Genomic DNA, 16,167 nt, shown 5'->3' with positions numbered 1-16,167 from the left:
GGATATATGTTGACACATCTCCCAATGTTATCTGTTGTCAAGGGTCTTCATCTTTTCAGACTTCCATCAGAGTCTTCACATTATTCTGGGAGATTTCCTGGTCAAGACTTCCTGATCCTCTGGATGTTGATTGCCTCCATCATGGTTGCATAATTCACGATCTCTTTCATCCTCACATCCTTCATTCCCAGGAGCTCTCAGAGTTCTTCAATGGTCTTCAACTACCTCATACTACATTATGAGGACATATTATGTTGATTTCATCTAGTTTGACTTCTGTCTTTCTGCATCCTTTCAGAGGAAGAGATCCTTTCCCTTTTGATCATGCCCGATCCATTTTACCTGCAACCATATATCATGACATTATGATATCAAATACAAATATAAGCATACATACCTCATTTTCCCTTCAAGCTACTTTCAACAGCTTTCTTGATTGAACAGATCTTCAATCCCTTGATCTGCTTCATCATGTCATCAGTCCTTTGTCTCATGATTTTCATAAGTTGGAAATCCTGATGAAACATTTGTTGCCTTCCCGGACTAGGAGATCCTCCGCTAAGGTTTCTATCAGAGATCCTTCAGGATCTAGTATGTCTCCATCTGGCAAATGTTTCCTCTAACCTGGATGACTTCTTCCTTTTTCCTTTTAATGTCCAAGGAGATTCCCAAGAGCTATGTTCTTCCTATACGAGCTCTTGATTCCATGATGCCACGATGCATCTTCTTACCATGGTCATATCTGCAAGGACTTTTGATAGGACCCATTTGAGAGAGATGCCATTTTATTTATACTAGAGATCTATTACTCCCTCTTTCCTTTAGCTTCCTCTATCCTTTAGATGATATGAACCCTTTTTCATAATCTTTTCATAGTGCTATTAGATTTTGTTAACCTTTCCTTTGCACATAGTTGAGTCCTTTCAACTTACCTTTCTCTATCTGGCACAAAGATCACAAACTTTTGATTGAGGTGACCTTCTTGTTCATAGACAACTGTCACCTTGCTTATCAATGATGATTATATGTTCATCATTTTCCCAGATCTCTCAATTGAGATCTCATGAAGATATTTCTTCATTCTTTGGCACCTTCTGCACTACATTTCAGAGAGTATGTCCTCTAGCATTTCAGGTATCCTTCTTATGTCTCCTTTCTTACTTTATAGAACCTTAAGAGTTCTCATGACTTCAAAGGAGACCTTGATGTACTGACTTCTCTAAGGATAATGACAGTCCTTCTTATTCCATGCAAGACCCTTGATGACCCATCAATATATATAGGTCTTCTTGCAATCATGAAGTCATAAAACCAAATTTGATTATAAAATGAAAAAGGTACTTACTTGATTGTGAAGATGAAATCTTCACCTTGATCAAGTCGGTAGTAGTTGGAGTAGACATGCAAATTGCCTCCTTTGCCTTCGAGCTATCTTGATTATGTATTTGGGCTACATAAGGAATCTATGCAGCATTGTCTTGTGATTGCTTGCCATGATATAGAGACCCATCAATTAGTGTTATCAACAAACACCTTCATTCTTCATCGAGTACTGTCTATCCAAATCATGCTGTAGATGATCTGCTTCTTTGAGTGGGAATCTGAATTGATCTTTATTGAAAGGATCAATCACTGTAATGTTGAGATCATGCCATGATGTGAATTGTGGGAGACACCAAGGCTATTGCTATGCATCTTCAGATCTGACTATTTCATCCTCTGATTGTTTGTCTTTCAAACCCTTTGCTGTAGACTTGATGATGTAGGCTGCCTCTTAGATCTAGGTTTTGTTCTTTGATTGTAGATCCTTCAGCTAATTTGATGCCTTGACCTCTAAATGTCTCTTTTTTGCCCCTTTCCTTGACTGCTGAACCAATCCCTCTGATACCATGTTGAAAAATCTAGGGCAGGCATAGTTACATTGATTCTTCGTTACATGATAACAATTTGTGAAGTGTTTAGACAATTTATGTTAGCTTGATGTTTACTTCATTATTAATATGTATATGTTAGCTTCATCAAACTGCTATAAAAAGAGACAAGAACACAAATGTTTTGGCTTTCTGCCAGGGCCAAAACCTCTCCCTCTTGGAGAGGAAAACCCATGCAATATTCTTCTTATAGAGATTCCATTGACGAATGCCAAGACTATGACCCTTGACACAATTTGCCTCTCCAAGACCATGCCATCAATCCTCTTCCTAGAGCACTGTTGAGATCATCATCTTGCTGCTCCTCTAGCTAGGTCACTGCTGCACCATGATTGCTTCATTAAGATCTTCTTTACTGTTGTAGCCTTCATCGAGGTTATGATATCATGTTGAGACACTAGGACCTTGACACTACTCCTTTCTCATCATGACGAGGTTGCTCCTTTTCATTACACCGAAACTGAGATCACTGATCTATTAGATCAATATCTATAGCTGCTGTGATTACTGCTCTTTGTAGCACGTCAAGACTACATCATATTCAATCCAAATGCTGTGGTAACCAATGAGACTGTATGTCTCTTCTCATAGGTCTGCCGAGGGTTTCTGCCATCATAGAAACTCATCGAGATAGTATATATCATCTTTATGTAACCCTAACTACTGCAATACATTGTGTCGAGGCTGCTACAGGTATATCATAGTATGTGTGAAGGCCGAGGGTATTCTATTCATAGTGACTGCGTCCTCATGCCGAGAATCATCACTTCACTTGAGTGCCCAGATCACACTATCATCTTTATGTAACCCTAACTACTGCAATACATTGTGACGAGGCTGCTACAGGTATATCATAGTATGTGTGAAGGCCGAGGGTATTCTATTCATAGTGACTGCATCCTCATGCCGAGAATCATCACTTCACTTGAGGGCCTAGATCACACGTTGCTTGATTTACTCTTATCCATTCGAGGACATCACAGGTATGCCGAGAGGAAGATGATCTAGGTTCTGCTACTCCTTATACCCATCCGAGGAGGCAGCTGAACCCTAGATCTATCCACAGAGAAATGCAGATCTGCTGCTCCTTAGACACCCGAAAAAACAGAGATAAAATGCAAGTTATGTTCCTCCTAGTCTGCGGCCTCTTCACCCAATCACCTGCTCCTTAACTACGGCTCTTTCATGCGAGATTTCAGAGGCATACGAATTCTATCTCTTGGTGTAATTGCGCTGACCCTTCATGGGTATTTATAGTGGTGAGGCTTCCATATATGAGCTGACGTGATCCATGAACCGACATGACTATTGCTTCAAGCCGACATGACATGTATTTATTTAATTCATTTATTTGGAGCCGACATGACCATCTCCTTATCGTTTTGCTTGCAGACTTTGATAGGCTTGCTTTGAGGCATTGATCTTGGTCTTGGAGGGTTGTTACACAACTTTGAAGACTTGTACATATTTACATGAACTCATGAAGAGTTTCTATACACATGACATGACTCTTTGACATTTAAATAAATCCTAAAGACATCAAGAAGTCTTTTACCTAGAGACATTTCTTGCTCATGAAACCCATGTACCAAGATTACAAAAATAATTTATTTCCTTTTATTTCATCAAATACAAAGATCATGTCACTATGAAGACTGAACCTAGTTATACTTTCTTCAACACAAGCTAAGGATTTGTATGAATTCCTAGGGAGGAAGAATATTGGAGTTTGGAGAGTCTAAATACCAAGAGGGGAGTGGTTGCCACAAAATCACTTCCTTTTGGTAGCCATTCACTTCTGTTTAATCCATAAATATCTTTTCCCTAGTTGCTTGTGCTAAGTTAAACCCTAGTTTGGTTCTAGCTTCAACTTGGGGCCTTATTTGAGGGTTTCATGTGCCATGTCCTTATTGAAACACATTTTAGGAAACCCTTTCTCTTCACGTTGATCTTAAGCCATTTCGACTGTCAACCTACTAACAAACCCTAGGCCGTGTGCATAAAATTGGCTTCTGTAGGGAAAGCGAATCACCCCTATCTCATTGATTAGAGCCTTGTACTTAAGTGGTGCCTTTTCCCTAGAAGCTTTGTAGTCAGCTTGTGCCCTTATTTTTATAATATCCATCATAGGTGACCTCATACTGGGACTCCTCCCATTGGTGAAAGTCCATAATGTGAATTTTTTTGAATCTACACATCAGAAACCCCTACTGCAATTATTGGTTTAACATCTCCTACTTGTTCTTTGCTTTGACAAGTTATTTAATTACATAAATATCGATGTAAAACTCTATTGTAACCTACACATATATACAGATCATGAACTGAAGTACACTGAGACAATCACACAAGGGACACCGTTATTTTTGGACAATCGTCCCTGAAAATACTCAATTTGGGAAAACTGGTGTAGCATATAGAGGGTTTGTATTATTAAGCAGATTCTTGAATGCAACTAAGGTGCCAGATATGGTTCACCCAATAGAGAAAAATCCTGGCAAAAGTACCTCTATCCAGAGACAGATATTCTAGCAAATTCAGCAACTGGATGATCAAACCCCACAGATGACCCGGCTGTTCCCAGTGCTGGGCAGTGATGGCTGCTCCAAGCTCTGCGCTGGAACTGCATCACCTCCTCTAGGAGCTGCGTCACCCCCACAGTGAGCCTCCCTTGCTCAGAAAGTCGATTTGTTGAATTGCTCCCTCTCTGCCCCACAGAATCTCCCCAACGCTGCCTCTAAGGGCCTACGTCAGCCCCTACGGCTCCTGCGTCAGCCCCTACGACCTCTACGTCTCCCTCTCTGGGACTGCGCTGTCTCCCCCGGTGCTGCTCTGCCTCTCTGCTATGTATTTTTCGGCCTCGGACTGAGGTTCCCTTGCCGAATTGCCCCTCACTGCAACTTAGATCACTTAGTTCTACTTTCTCAGCAAACCATGCCCTAGAAAAATCGAACTCTTTGATATTTTGGTGTATCTCCAACTGACCCTCAAGCCTCCTCTTATACTTTTCCTGTTGATGAATCAATAATTGAGATTAAATCTCTAATCAACGGCTAAGATTAAAACAACTTGATCCTCATCACTTAGAACCTTCTCACCCATATTTTTATTTGACACACATTAATATTTTTATTTTCTTAAGTTTAGACTTAGGAACCCATTAAAAATATTAATTATTTTAATAACTCCTCATTCGGGTGGAATTTCTCCAAACGATTTCTGGGTTCTGGAGATCTCATGTGTTCTAGCCCCTCCACCAAATTTCGAAGCTAGAGCACATTCGATGCTACCCAAAGTCAACACTCCCTCTTAGCGAGGAATGTGCTCTAGTAACACTTGTCAACAGAAGTACGACACTGATCAACTGCATCGGTCCTCTGTGCTGCTGATGCTTGGCCTGCTGCCCTTTATCCACTGCACCGCTGCTTCCCATACTGCTTCCCATGACTCTGCCACTGCCACTGCTACATTTGTACTGCAACTCCTCAAAATGCTGCATCACGCTGCCCATAGCACTGCCATTGCTAACTACTGCAATGAAAATCAGCTGCTGAGAAGCAAGCAACTGAAACGTCACCCAAAAACTGACATGATAGTCAGTATGGATGCCTCATGACGCTGAAGCTACCTCTACTCCTAATCTGTGCTGACCCTTTGCTGCTATTGCGTTGTTGCAAACTGCTCTGTGCCTCTCGCATTGCTACAATATCCACTGTGCTGCCTCAGACTTTAGCACTCTAACACTGCCACTGTCACTCCATCACACCTCGCTACAACCGACACCCGTCATTATGTTACTGTCGTTAAGGCCTCCCGTAGCTATATGTGATCCAAGAGTTTGGGCACCTAAAGGATCCTGCCCACATGTAGTCCTCTTGACTACAACTCCATATCGCCCCACCTCTTCTCCAGAGGCGCATGAGCACTCATGGCACAATCGTCATCCTTGACATCCTTGTCTGCCTTTGCTGGAGCAGCCTTTGATTCAAAAGCTTCCCCCTGGCCCTTCTTTCGTGGACACTGAGTGGCATAATGTCCCAACTCCCCACAGTGAAGCATCTAAACTTGGTGATGTCTTTCTTCTTCCTCTTCTGCTGCACTTGTTGTCATGGCAATGTAAGAGCTGCATCCTCCTCCTCCTCCTCCTCGACTTGGGCTCCCTTGCCGCTACTCCTAGTCTTGGTCATCCTCTTGAGCTCTTCTTGTCGAAGAGCTGCCCACGTCTCCTCCCAACTGGGGAGAGTCGCTCTGCCCAAAATACTTTGGACAAATGTCTCCCAATCCTCGATGATTACATTCAGGGCAGTCCTAACCATGAATTCAGGATCTGGAGTAGACTCCACGGAAGTCAACTGGTCGCAAATCCCTTGCAACCTGAGAAGGAAGTAATCTATCCCTTCTCCCTTGATCTGAAAATCACTCGTGAGTGATCTCAGTTAAATAATTAATGAATGAAGGTATTACAGACTCGTGCTGGTGTGTGTCTATGTTATTCTCCAGGGCTACGTCTCTGGTCTAGCTTTCAGTGGTGGCCTTCTTTTATTGTGTCTTTAAAGCAGAGATTTACAATGAAAAGCTCAACTTGAGTCTCCTGAAACAGATAATGCTTGGTAGGGTGGTTCTTGGATTCCCCAAGCCACTAGAGTGCACAGACTCTTTCCTTACCAAGTCTCGACCTCTCTGGTCTTCAATGGGATGAGTCTAATGTGGTGCTCAATTCCCGACAGATGTCCTCATAGGGATCGCTTGAACCTCTCAAGCCTTCTGTCTGCTCGATGCTGCCTTACGCTGCAGGTCAGCTCGGCTCTCTGTTTCTTTTCTGCCTCTTGCTTTACTGTCTCTCTCGTCTTTTTTTCCACTGTTCTCTTCTCTGATTCTTCCTGTTCTGTTTTCTGTCTGTTCATGGCTTAAAGCCAATCTGTTCTTGACTGTTCGCTTCCTCTTCTGCCCCTTCGGATCACCTGCTGCTGTTCGTTTGGAGTTCCCTGCCTCTGCGTCATCACCAACGTCCCACAGGGAAGTGGCCACTTGTCCTCTCACGAACTGCGCTGCTCTTCCTCAATGGTTCGGTATTTCGGTTACGCTGTGTAATGATTCATCCGCCAACTCAGCGGTCAAATCGGACTTCAGACTTTTATATGTCGCGGCTTAATTCCCCCATCAAATCCGGTTTCCCATCGGGCGCAATCTCCGCTGTCAGATCTAGAGCCCCCAGATCCTACGGTGTTCGCTCTTATCGCGCAGTTGACTTGCTTGACCGTTAGCCCGCGATGAGAGGCGGTTTTCTCTCTCATCCGCCGGACACGCGTCGTGCAATGTATGGAATCGCTCGTTTTTTGCCAAATCCGCTTACCGCCCAATATGCCTCCGATATTCCGCCAGTTTTGGAGCGCAGGGCCCGCCTTTTGCTTTAGCGCTTTCCCTACGGTCTCTCGGCTTCCCATGTGACCGAGCGCTCGGGGCCTTTCCTTCTCGAGGGGTTTTGCCCAGCGATGCACGATCTCCATGGGCCTCGGTCAGTGCGCTTTGGCCTAATCGCGCATCAGAAACGGCCTCTGTTTTCCGATCCGGACTTCCTAACTACCAGTTTGCATCCTGCGCGGTCTCCATGGGCCTCGGTCAGTGCACTTTGGCCGAGGTCCTCGTCATTCCTTGCTGGCTACAAACTGCCACTATCCAGAGGTCTTCCTGATAGCTCTTTGTTCATAAATTTTTGAAGTCTGTTTGATTTGATACAGTCATAGCACTTTGCTAGTTTTCATGGATCTAATTCGGATCATCCCTTCTACATCTAGTATAGTCTCAGTTGATTTTCTAATAACATCTTCCGTTGCACGGAAGAACCATGGTATAAGGTGGTTAGGGTCTCCCACATCCCCCTTGTTGTTTCCTTCTTAGCAATGTGTGGTACTACATGATCTTTGACCCCGTCTAGGATCATGCACTTTGCCTTTGCCTAGGCCTCCTCATACTTCTTTGTCGCATCAACGTCAACCGGAACAACAACCACTTTCAAGGCATAGTCCTTAATGTGATGTTTATCTAGGATTGCTAGGATCTTGGCCTTCCAGATGACAAAATTGGATGCTTCGTCCAATCTGTCCTGATCCCTCAACCCATTCATTGCCATCTTTGCTCAAAAATAGGATTGGTTCTCTTCTCCCTCTCCTGCCGTCAATCTAGCAGAACTTGGATCTGGATTCCTTGGGCACAAGAAACCCTCTAAGGAACAAGCTCCTCTCTAGACTCCCTCTGAGTCCTGATTTCCCTCTCGGAAATCCTCCGACCAACTGTCGAATTGCTCCTCTCCAATCCTCCTTTGCTGTTGCAACCCGGATCTAGATTTCTTGGCTAGAAATCTGTCAAGGCAGTGATTCCCTCTACCTTGGTTCAGTCTCCTTAGACACTGTTCTGCACCAACAGAAACAACGTCCCACTAGCTCCTCAAATCGAAATCTACTCAGCTCCCTTAGCCCCGACAACTGAAGAATCTGAGCCCTTCTAGCTATGCACAATCACTATGAGAGCTGGATTAGCTCCTCCAGACCATTGCATCAATCCTTCATGGCTTAGAAAGATGACATGGCATCATGTGACCCTGATCTGCCCCCCTCTGCCTCTGTGCTAGCCTGGATAGTTGACAACTTGACACAACTACTGCATGGGCTCCTCCTAGCTACTGCGTCACCTTCACCTGGCTCAAAGTGCTGATGCAGGCACTGCGTGAGCCTCTGCTTCACCTTTTTTGCACTGTGTCACTCCTCCCTTTGCGTCTTTGGCTCTGGAACAACGATGTCACTCGGGACAACTGCTTTTCTGTTGCAAATTCTCCGGATTTCTTGGCTGGTGTCTTCAGTTTCCTATGATCTACAATGCTCTGATACCATGTGAAAATTTCTGAATCTTCACATCAGAAACCCCTACTGCAATTACTGGTTTAACATCTCCTACTTGTTCTTGGCATTAACAAGTTATTTAATTACATAAATATCGATGTAAAACACTATTGCAACCTACACATACATACAGATCATGAATCGAAATACACTGAGACAATCACACAAGGGGCACCATTATTTTTGGACAATCGTCCCCAGAGAAACCCAACTTGGGAAAACCAGTGCAACATACAGAGAGTTTGTATTATTAAGTAGATTCTTGAATACAACTAGGGTGCCGGATATGGCTCACCCAATAGAGAAAAATCCTGGCAGAAGTACCTCTATTCGGAGACAGATATTCCGGCAAATTCAACAACTAGATGATCAAACCCCACAAATGGCTTGGTTGTTCCCAGTGCTGGGCAACAATGGTTGCTCCAAGCTCTGCGCTGGAAATGTGTCACCCCTCTAGGAGCTGCGTCACCCCTACAGTGAGCCTCCCTTGCCCAGAAAGTCGATTTGCTGAACTACTCCCTCTTTGCCCCACATAATCTCCCTAGCGCTGCCTCTAAGGGCTTGCGTCAGCCCCTACGGCTTCTGCGTCACTTGCGTCAGCCCCTACGACCTCTGCGTCACCCTCTCTAGGACTGCGCTGTCTCTCCCAGTGCTGCTCTGCCTCTCTGCTATGTATTCTTCGGCCTCAGACTGAGGTTCCCTAGCTGAACTTCCCCTCACTGCAACTCAGATCACTTAGCTCGACTTTCTCAGCAAATCAGGCCCCGAAAAAATTGAACTCTTTGATCTCTTGGTGTATCTTCAACTGACCCTCAAGCCTCCTCTTCTACTTTTCCTGTTGATGAATCAACGACTGAGATTAAATCTCTAATCAACGGCTAAGATTAAAACAGCTTGATCCTCGTCACTTAGAACCTTCTCACCCATATTTTTATTAATACACATTAATATTTTTATTTTCCTAAGTTTAGACTTGGGAATCCATTATTTTAATAACTCCTCATCCTGGCGGAATTTCTGGGTTTTGGAGATCTCATGTGTTCTAGCCCCTGCACCAAATTTTGGAGCTAGAGCACATCCGATGCTACCCAAAATCAACACATAAAGAGCAGGGGGTTTTGGTTGTGGTGACATTGGGCAGCTACCCCATTGTTGTCACTTGGTCTAGTAATAGCCTTGTAGGGTACCCCTTTGCAAGGCCTGCTAGATTTTGCAGCAACAGACACCAAGATATACACAAATAATGGCCTTGGATCTAATTTCAGATCAATGTGGGTGTGTGGGACTATCCCCCCTTCTTGGAGATGTTAGTGATAGTGTTAGTTTAGATCCCACTCTGATAGCTAGACGAGCTAACCTAGGCCTAGTGGAGGTCGACCTCTTCTAGAGAGTAGCACAATAGGTAGTACATATTCTCATGTGTCTTTCTCCAAATAGTGGTTTATTATGAGTTTCCTTCACTCAATCTTGGATGTTAGGAGAGCTAGCTCTAGTGGTCCTCCTTTCAAATCCGTTTTGTCCTTCTGGAGTTTTGTTTTCTTGCTTTAGCTTCGATCAATTTTTTACTCTATGCATCTTGGTTCTTTCTACAGGAGCAATCTTTGTGCTTCTGCTTTGAATCGACATCATTGTATTTGGAAGCTCCATTGAACTATTTCAGTGGTCATTAGCTAGACATTAATACACTTATGTTATCTATTAATGTGGAATTTCCTTTCATGATTAAATATTCATAATGATGAATCTGATCTTACTATTGTTCATCTAGTTAGGCCATAATAGTTGATAGCTTCTTCCTTTTCGTTTTGTTTTGGATGTTTATCTTATGTCTTTAGCCATTATCTCGTATATTACTTGCTAGCTGGTTAGATGTTTCTGGTTTTCCAATTTCAATAGTCTAAAAGTTTATTTCAGGGAATGATTGAAAGGTTATTTACTAGCTTTTGTGATCCAACATACTCTTTGTAAGGTGGTTCTTCTTCCCTCTACTTTCTTTCTGCTTTGCTAGATGGTTGCCTAATTGAATCATGTTTATTGAAATCCTAGCATATGCCCATATTGGATAATGGGACAAATTCCATGTGCATAACCATAGTGTTACTTTGATTGTACATTTACATGCGTAGTGTTGGCTAACTTTGAGGTGCACCTCCATAAATATAATGTAATCCTACGTCATCAATATCATTAGCAATCATCCTTTTCTTTGAGCATTCCAAACTATTTAATTTTTTTTCCTATGCAGATGCTATTTGCAAAAGCGAATATTGAACATCTCCAAAGGCCCTGCTGTTCGTGCGTTGCGTGCACAAACTGATAAACGTGAATATGCTTCTGAGATGAAGCATGTTTTGGAAAGGTAAGGTGTTTTTGGTTTTCAATTCATCATATTTGCTTGTCTATGCATATTGTATTTGTTGTTTTTGTCAAGTTGAGACTCCTCTTCTATTTGATATTCTAGATGGTAGTTGTGAAATGGATACTTTAAATTAGAAGGATGCTGTTTCTTTTGGAGTGAGATGTGTGCTTATTATAAGTCCCAAGTTTATTATGCTTGGAATCTGTCAAAGCACCTCTCGTATTTCACAATGCTTGTTATTACAATTTAGTTGTTGTATGCTAGTTAAGGGCATTGCTATTTATGACATTCTAAGCATGTCTTTTGAAGTATCATGACTGAATACATGCCTAGGTTTATGGTATATGGTACCTTGCTAGTGTTTTTGTAGGAGAAAATTGAGAAATTGAGAGTGCTTTACACTGTGTAGGAGTTACCTCATGAAAGCATCGACATGACTAAATGACATTTCAAAGCAAGTTGGCCTTATCCTTGCTATTGCATGACATAAATAGAGACAAGCTTCCCACCTTACTTGAAGAACTTTTGGTTTCTTGCCTTGCTTAAAGGACTCATAGGAATAGACACCAATACATGGTCTCACTTGGAGGATTGTTGGCTTTTACCATCCCAAGTAGACATCCCCAAATTTATCAGAAGGACACTGCATGAATTGTAGTGTTTATGTATGCACAATAAGTGATCTGAACATAATCAACATGGTGATATATTCTAGTACATGCATATAACCTTATGGTCAAATATTGAATGTTCATAAATATTGGAACTTCTGTGTTGAAATGTAAGTAGACACTGAGATTCACTTCTAGAACACAATGTTACATCTTTCTAACTATATACTATGCCTCACAACCTTATGGAAAGATATTGAATGTTCATACGTGTTAGAAGTCATGTTTAACTGTAGTAGACACCAAGATGTCACCTATAGATATATGCTTGCTTCTTACTACATAATATTTTTCTTAGTCCTCATGCCAGACATCTTAATCAACAACCATTAAACATTGTATCAACATAATACATAGAGGGAACAATTTGCAACTTACCTATTGGTTTTCAAAATAGGCATGCATGAGACAAACCACACAAGAGAAGGAAGAAAGTTGTACTCAATGCAATGATTTTTTATGCATATAACATGTATTTGCAATACAAAAATTTATTTGATATTTGGTTGCTAAAGATACAAATAGATGTTTATTCCCAAATAGATTTAACCTAAAGTAGTGTTGCCTTTTTGTAAAAATTCCCTTTTAGCTTTAGCTTTTCTAACACAAATTTTTAGATTTAAAACATGCATTTATTTTTAGCGAAATAGGGAAACTCTTTAAAGATGGGCTTCACTCCCCCTCTAACGAAAATTTTATTACGTATTCTAAAGCTCTTCTCGTGTTTGAATATTATTGCTTATAAACTTGTAAAATGATTACCAGAATGATGTTTAAGTGAAATTTTTAGAAGTATTGACATGACAAGATGGCATTTCAAAGCAAGATATCCTTCCTAGTGAGCAACAAAAAGCAGCTAGCCTCATGCCTCACTTGAAGGAATTCTGGCTTCTTGCCTCACCTAATAGACAGAATTCGATGTCAATGCAAGATATTACTTGAAGAACTATTGGCTTTTACTATCCTAAAAGGTCATCCACAAATTCCCATACTTATTTTCATTAGAAAAACAACATATGGACTCTTGTGTTTACGTATGCACAATAGGGGATCCTAACCTAATTGGCTGGTCTTGTTGAAGAATGTAACTAGTGTCAGTCTTCATACTTGTATTTGAGTCATGACGGAATAGATTTGTTAAAAGAAAGATTTTTTTATTATTATTATTAAAGAGATTGACCTATTAAAGCATGGGTTTCATGCTTAGGTCAATGTTTAATAGATCAAAGCCTCCATTGCAGGATTCTAGGGTTTGTGTCAAGAGTCCTTGTCCTTGTCATTATGTAGCAAACCATTCTTGGGCCTTATTAGTCAAGAAAGAAACTTATTTTTAATGTAAATTAGGTCTTTTAGGTCTCTTCCACCAAGTCAGCCTCAAAGAAGGACAAGTCGGCCTCAATAAGGGAATTCGACCTCATAGACTCGCTATATATTGGAGCAACTCAACTCATTTGGATGTACATCTCACACAAGTTTGAATTGCAGTAGTTGGAAAGAGGAAAAATGCGAAGTTCAAGAAGGAAGTTGGAATCAAAGTTTTTGGCTCTCTCTCTCTCTCATGTGCAACGAAATTCTGACGCTGCATCGAAGCTGTGACGCTGCATCAAGGTCGAAGCTGTGAAGCTGCTAGGCTGAAGTCACTGAAGTTGCTAAATCGAAACTGCAGTCCTAAAGTTGGGTCGAAGTTCTGAAGCTGGGGGTCGAAATTCTGGGTTGATGTTGCATTCGAGAAGCTGGCACTTGGTAACTTTGCAAGAGATCATCTATCAGAAGGAAGAGCTGACTTGGTGGACGAGGAAGGTCTATAGGTCTAGGGTCTTGGTCTGTCTCAATTTGAATTTACTGAAGGAAGAGTTTTGACCGGGTTTTCCCCTATAAAGAGGTTTTAGCCCTGGCTGAGTGCCTACCTCTGGTGTCCCCGATCTTCATGTTTTTTCTTTGATAATTGCTTGATGAGAAGAAGATAAAGAAATGACATAAAGAAGTTAATAAGAACATAATTATATCATAAGTAATTATCAACATAAGAAAATCTTTCTGCCTTTCCGATTTTCTAACATGGTATTAGAGCTAAGGTGAAAGAAAGAAGAAAAAGGCAGCCTGAAGATCTATTGAAAGAGAGATATAAGTAAAAGGAGTTTTAAGGTCAGGTCACAAGGAGTAGAAGATATCAATATGACAAACTCCATGACGACAAAAGAAAACTAGAATGAGCCTCCAACTACAGGGCATGGAAAATGAGGATAGATCTGATCCTCGAAAAGCGCAAAGTTTTGAATCTTGTTCAAGGGAAAGTCAAGAAATCGACAGATGAAGCAGAGAAAGAGAAGTCTAGAGAATTCAAAATTGTAGCCATGAACCTAATAGTGGATGGAGTAAAGTACAACTTAATTCCATACATATCCAACATAGATTTTGCTCAAGAAACGTATGAGGCTCTCTCCAAATTATTCACCATCAAGCCTCAAGAATGAACTAAGAACTATTAAGATGACGAAAGATGATACCATTTCATGATATTTTGTAAGAATCTCTAGAATAAGGGATGAACTCCAAGTAATAGATGAAATTGTTCCAGAAAAGGAACTTGTAATTGTCGCTTTTCTAGGTCTACCAAAATCTTGGAGTGCTTTTGCATCAAGAATCAGCAGTTGGAAGGACACTCCAACATTCAAACAAATATGCAATGCATGTAGTCAAGAAGAAGCTCGAATATCATTAGTAAATAACAAGGAGTAGGGTGAAGAAGAAAACACCTCGAATGCCTATTCTGCTCATCAAAAGAAGAAGGCAACCTTCAAGAAGTTCAAGGGACCAAAGAAGAAAGTTGACCTATCCAAGATTGAATGTTATAATTGTCATAAGATGGGTCATTACAAAAATCAATGTCCAGAGAATCCAAGGAATAAGAAGAGAGATAGGGATCAAGAAAATGTTATTGATGAAGCTCCACCTAAGAAGAACAAGACTAAAGAATCAGAAGTCAAGGAATTATACTACTAACTCCTATCCCACATATCCCTCTTAGTCTTCTATTTTAAGTTTTGAATTGTGTTCCTTTATGTTTTGATTTCTAGAGTTTGTAGGTCTAACATGTCTTGTTAGAACATTTTTGAATTATTTTTGTAAGTTATAGGTATCCCTCAAAAAGATTGGATTAAGAGGGAGCCTTCACCATTTTACCAAAAGATAAGTATCTTGTTCCTTGTTTCCTCTTTTATGTTTGGTTTCCTTTTCATATAAAGATTTGTTTGTATTATATACTAATAACCTTTTCTTTGTATTTTGCTTGGTAGAAAAGCTTGCGGAATACTCAAAGGTTATGGATGAAACTTCAAAGGATAGACTTGAAGCATGGAAGAAGCTCTGTTGCAAAGGAAGCCCTTCAAGAATTGATGTCCTACAAGGTTTGTTAAAGAACAATTCAAGGTATGTCTTAAACGACAAGTTGTGTTACGAAGTTCTCTTCACAGAAAAGGTGTTCATTCTCTTTTGAAATTTCCTTTACATTACTGTCATCGCTATGTCTAGGGTTTTGAATCTTAAAGATTCTTGTTAGGGTGATTAATCATTAGATTAAATCTATCCTCGTCATACTATCATTTTGATCATTCTTGTGAAACCCTAACCTTTAGGGCTCACTATAAAACCCTAACGTCTTGTTGCTAAGAGTATGTCATTGTTATATATTGAAATCCTAGATCTTTTGAGTGAATTAGGGTTTATGAGAAAAACCCTTGTAATATCTATAGTGAGATCCTAGGAATGAAACCCTAGGTCAATATTCCTCTGATCGAAATTGTAGCTTGGAGAAAAATTGTTGTCTAACTTTGATGTATTGATGTTTGTGTCCCGGGTTTACCTAGTACGCATGAATATTGATATGACGTGAGAATGAAATCCTAGATATGTATATGCGAATTTGCTGACCTATTTGTTGTTGCTCATGTTTTAGCTTGTGAAATCTAGGGTTTGTAACAAAACCCTAGTAGAAGATTGATATTCTAGGATATGATGATATTGTTTTCAATATAATTTAGTTTTGATGATAAAATCTAAGGTTTGCAACAAACCCTAGTAGAATCTAACATGTAATTCTAAAAGCATAGCATTGATGTATAGTACTATGATTGGATTTTTATTTGATTGAATTGTCGATATCTAAGGCTATGTGTCTCAAAGATGGGGTCTAGGGTTTGTGACAAAACCCTAGCAAGAAGTCGAAGTCTAGTATGTAAAAAGATGTGTCTCTTATGAATCTAACTAAATTTAGGTGTCTGATATCTAAAGTCTAAATGCTTCCTTAATAG

At 40.7% G+C, this 16,167-nt stretch overlaps 1 protein-coding gene across 3 annotated transcripts in view; it reads left to right on the top strand.

Annotated features, from left to right (window-relative positions):
• The window catches only part of LOC149204584 (uncharacterized), a 403,576-nt gene that overhangs the window by 136,451 nt on the left and 250,958 nt on the right, over window positions 1–16,167 (top strand). For all 3 annotated transcript variants that reach the window (XM_089394759.1, XM_089394761.1, XM_089394760.1), the window contains exon 4: window positions 11,073–11,186. In XM_089394759.1, coding sequence (XP_089250885.1) covers window positions 11,073–11,186 — 114 coding nt within the window. The remainder of the gene's footprint in view (window positions 1–11,072; window positions 11,187–16,167) is intronic.

This window comes from Pinus tabuliformis, chromosome 1_2 (genome assembly GCF_031772625.1).
Source record: "Pinus tabuliformis cultivar Carrire ecotype Pingquan chromosome 1_2, CPIR1, whole genome shotgun sequence".
NCBI lineage: Eukaryota > Viridiplantae > Streptophyta > Pinopsida > Pinales > Pinaceae > Pinus > Pinus tabuliformis.
This window is presented reverse-complemented; position numbering and strand designations above follow the sequence as displayed.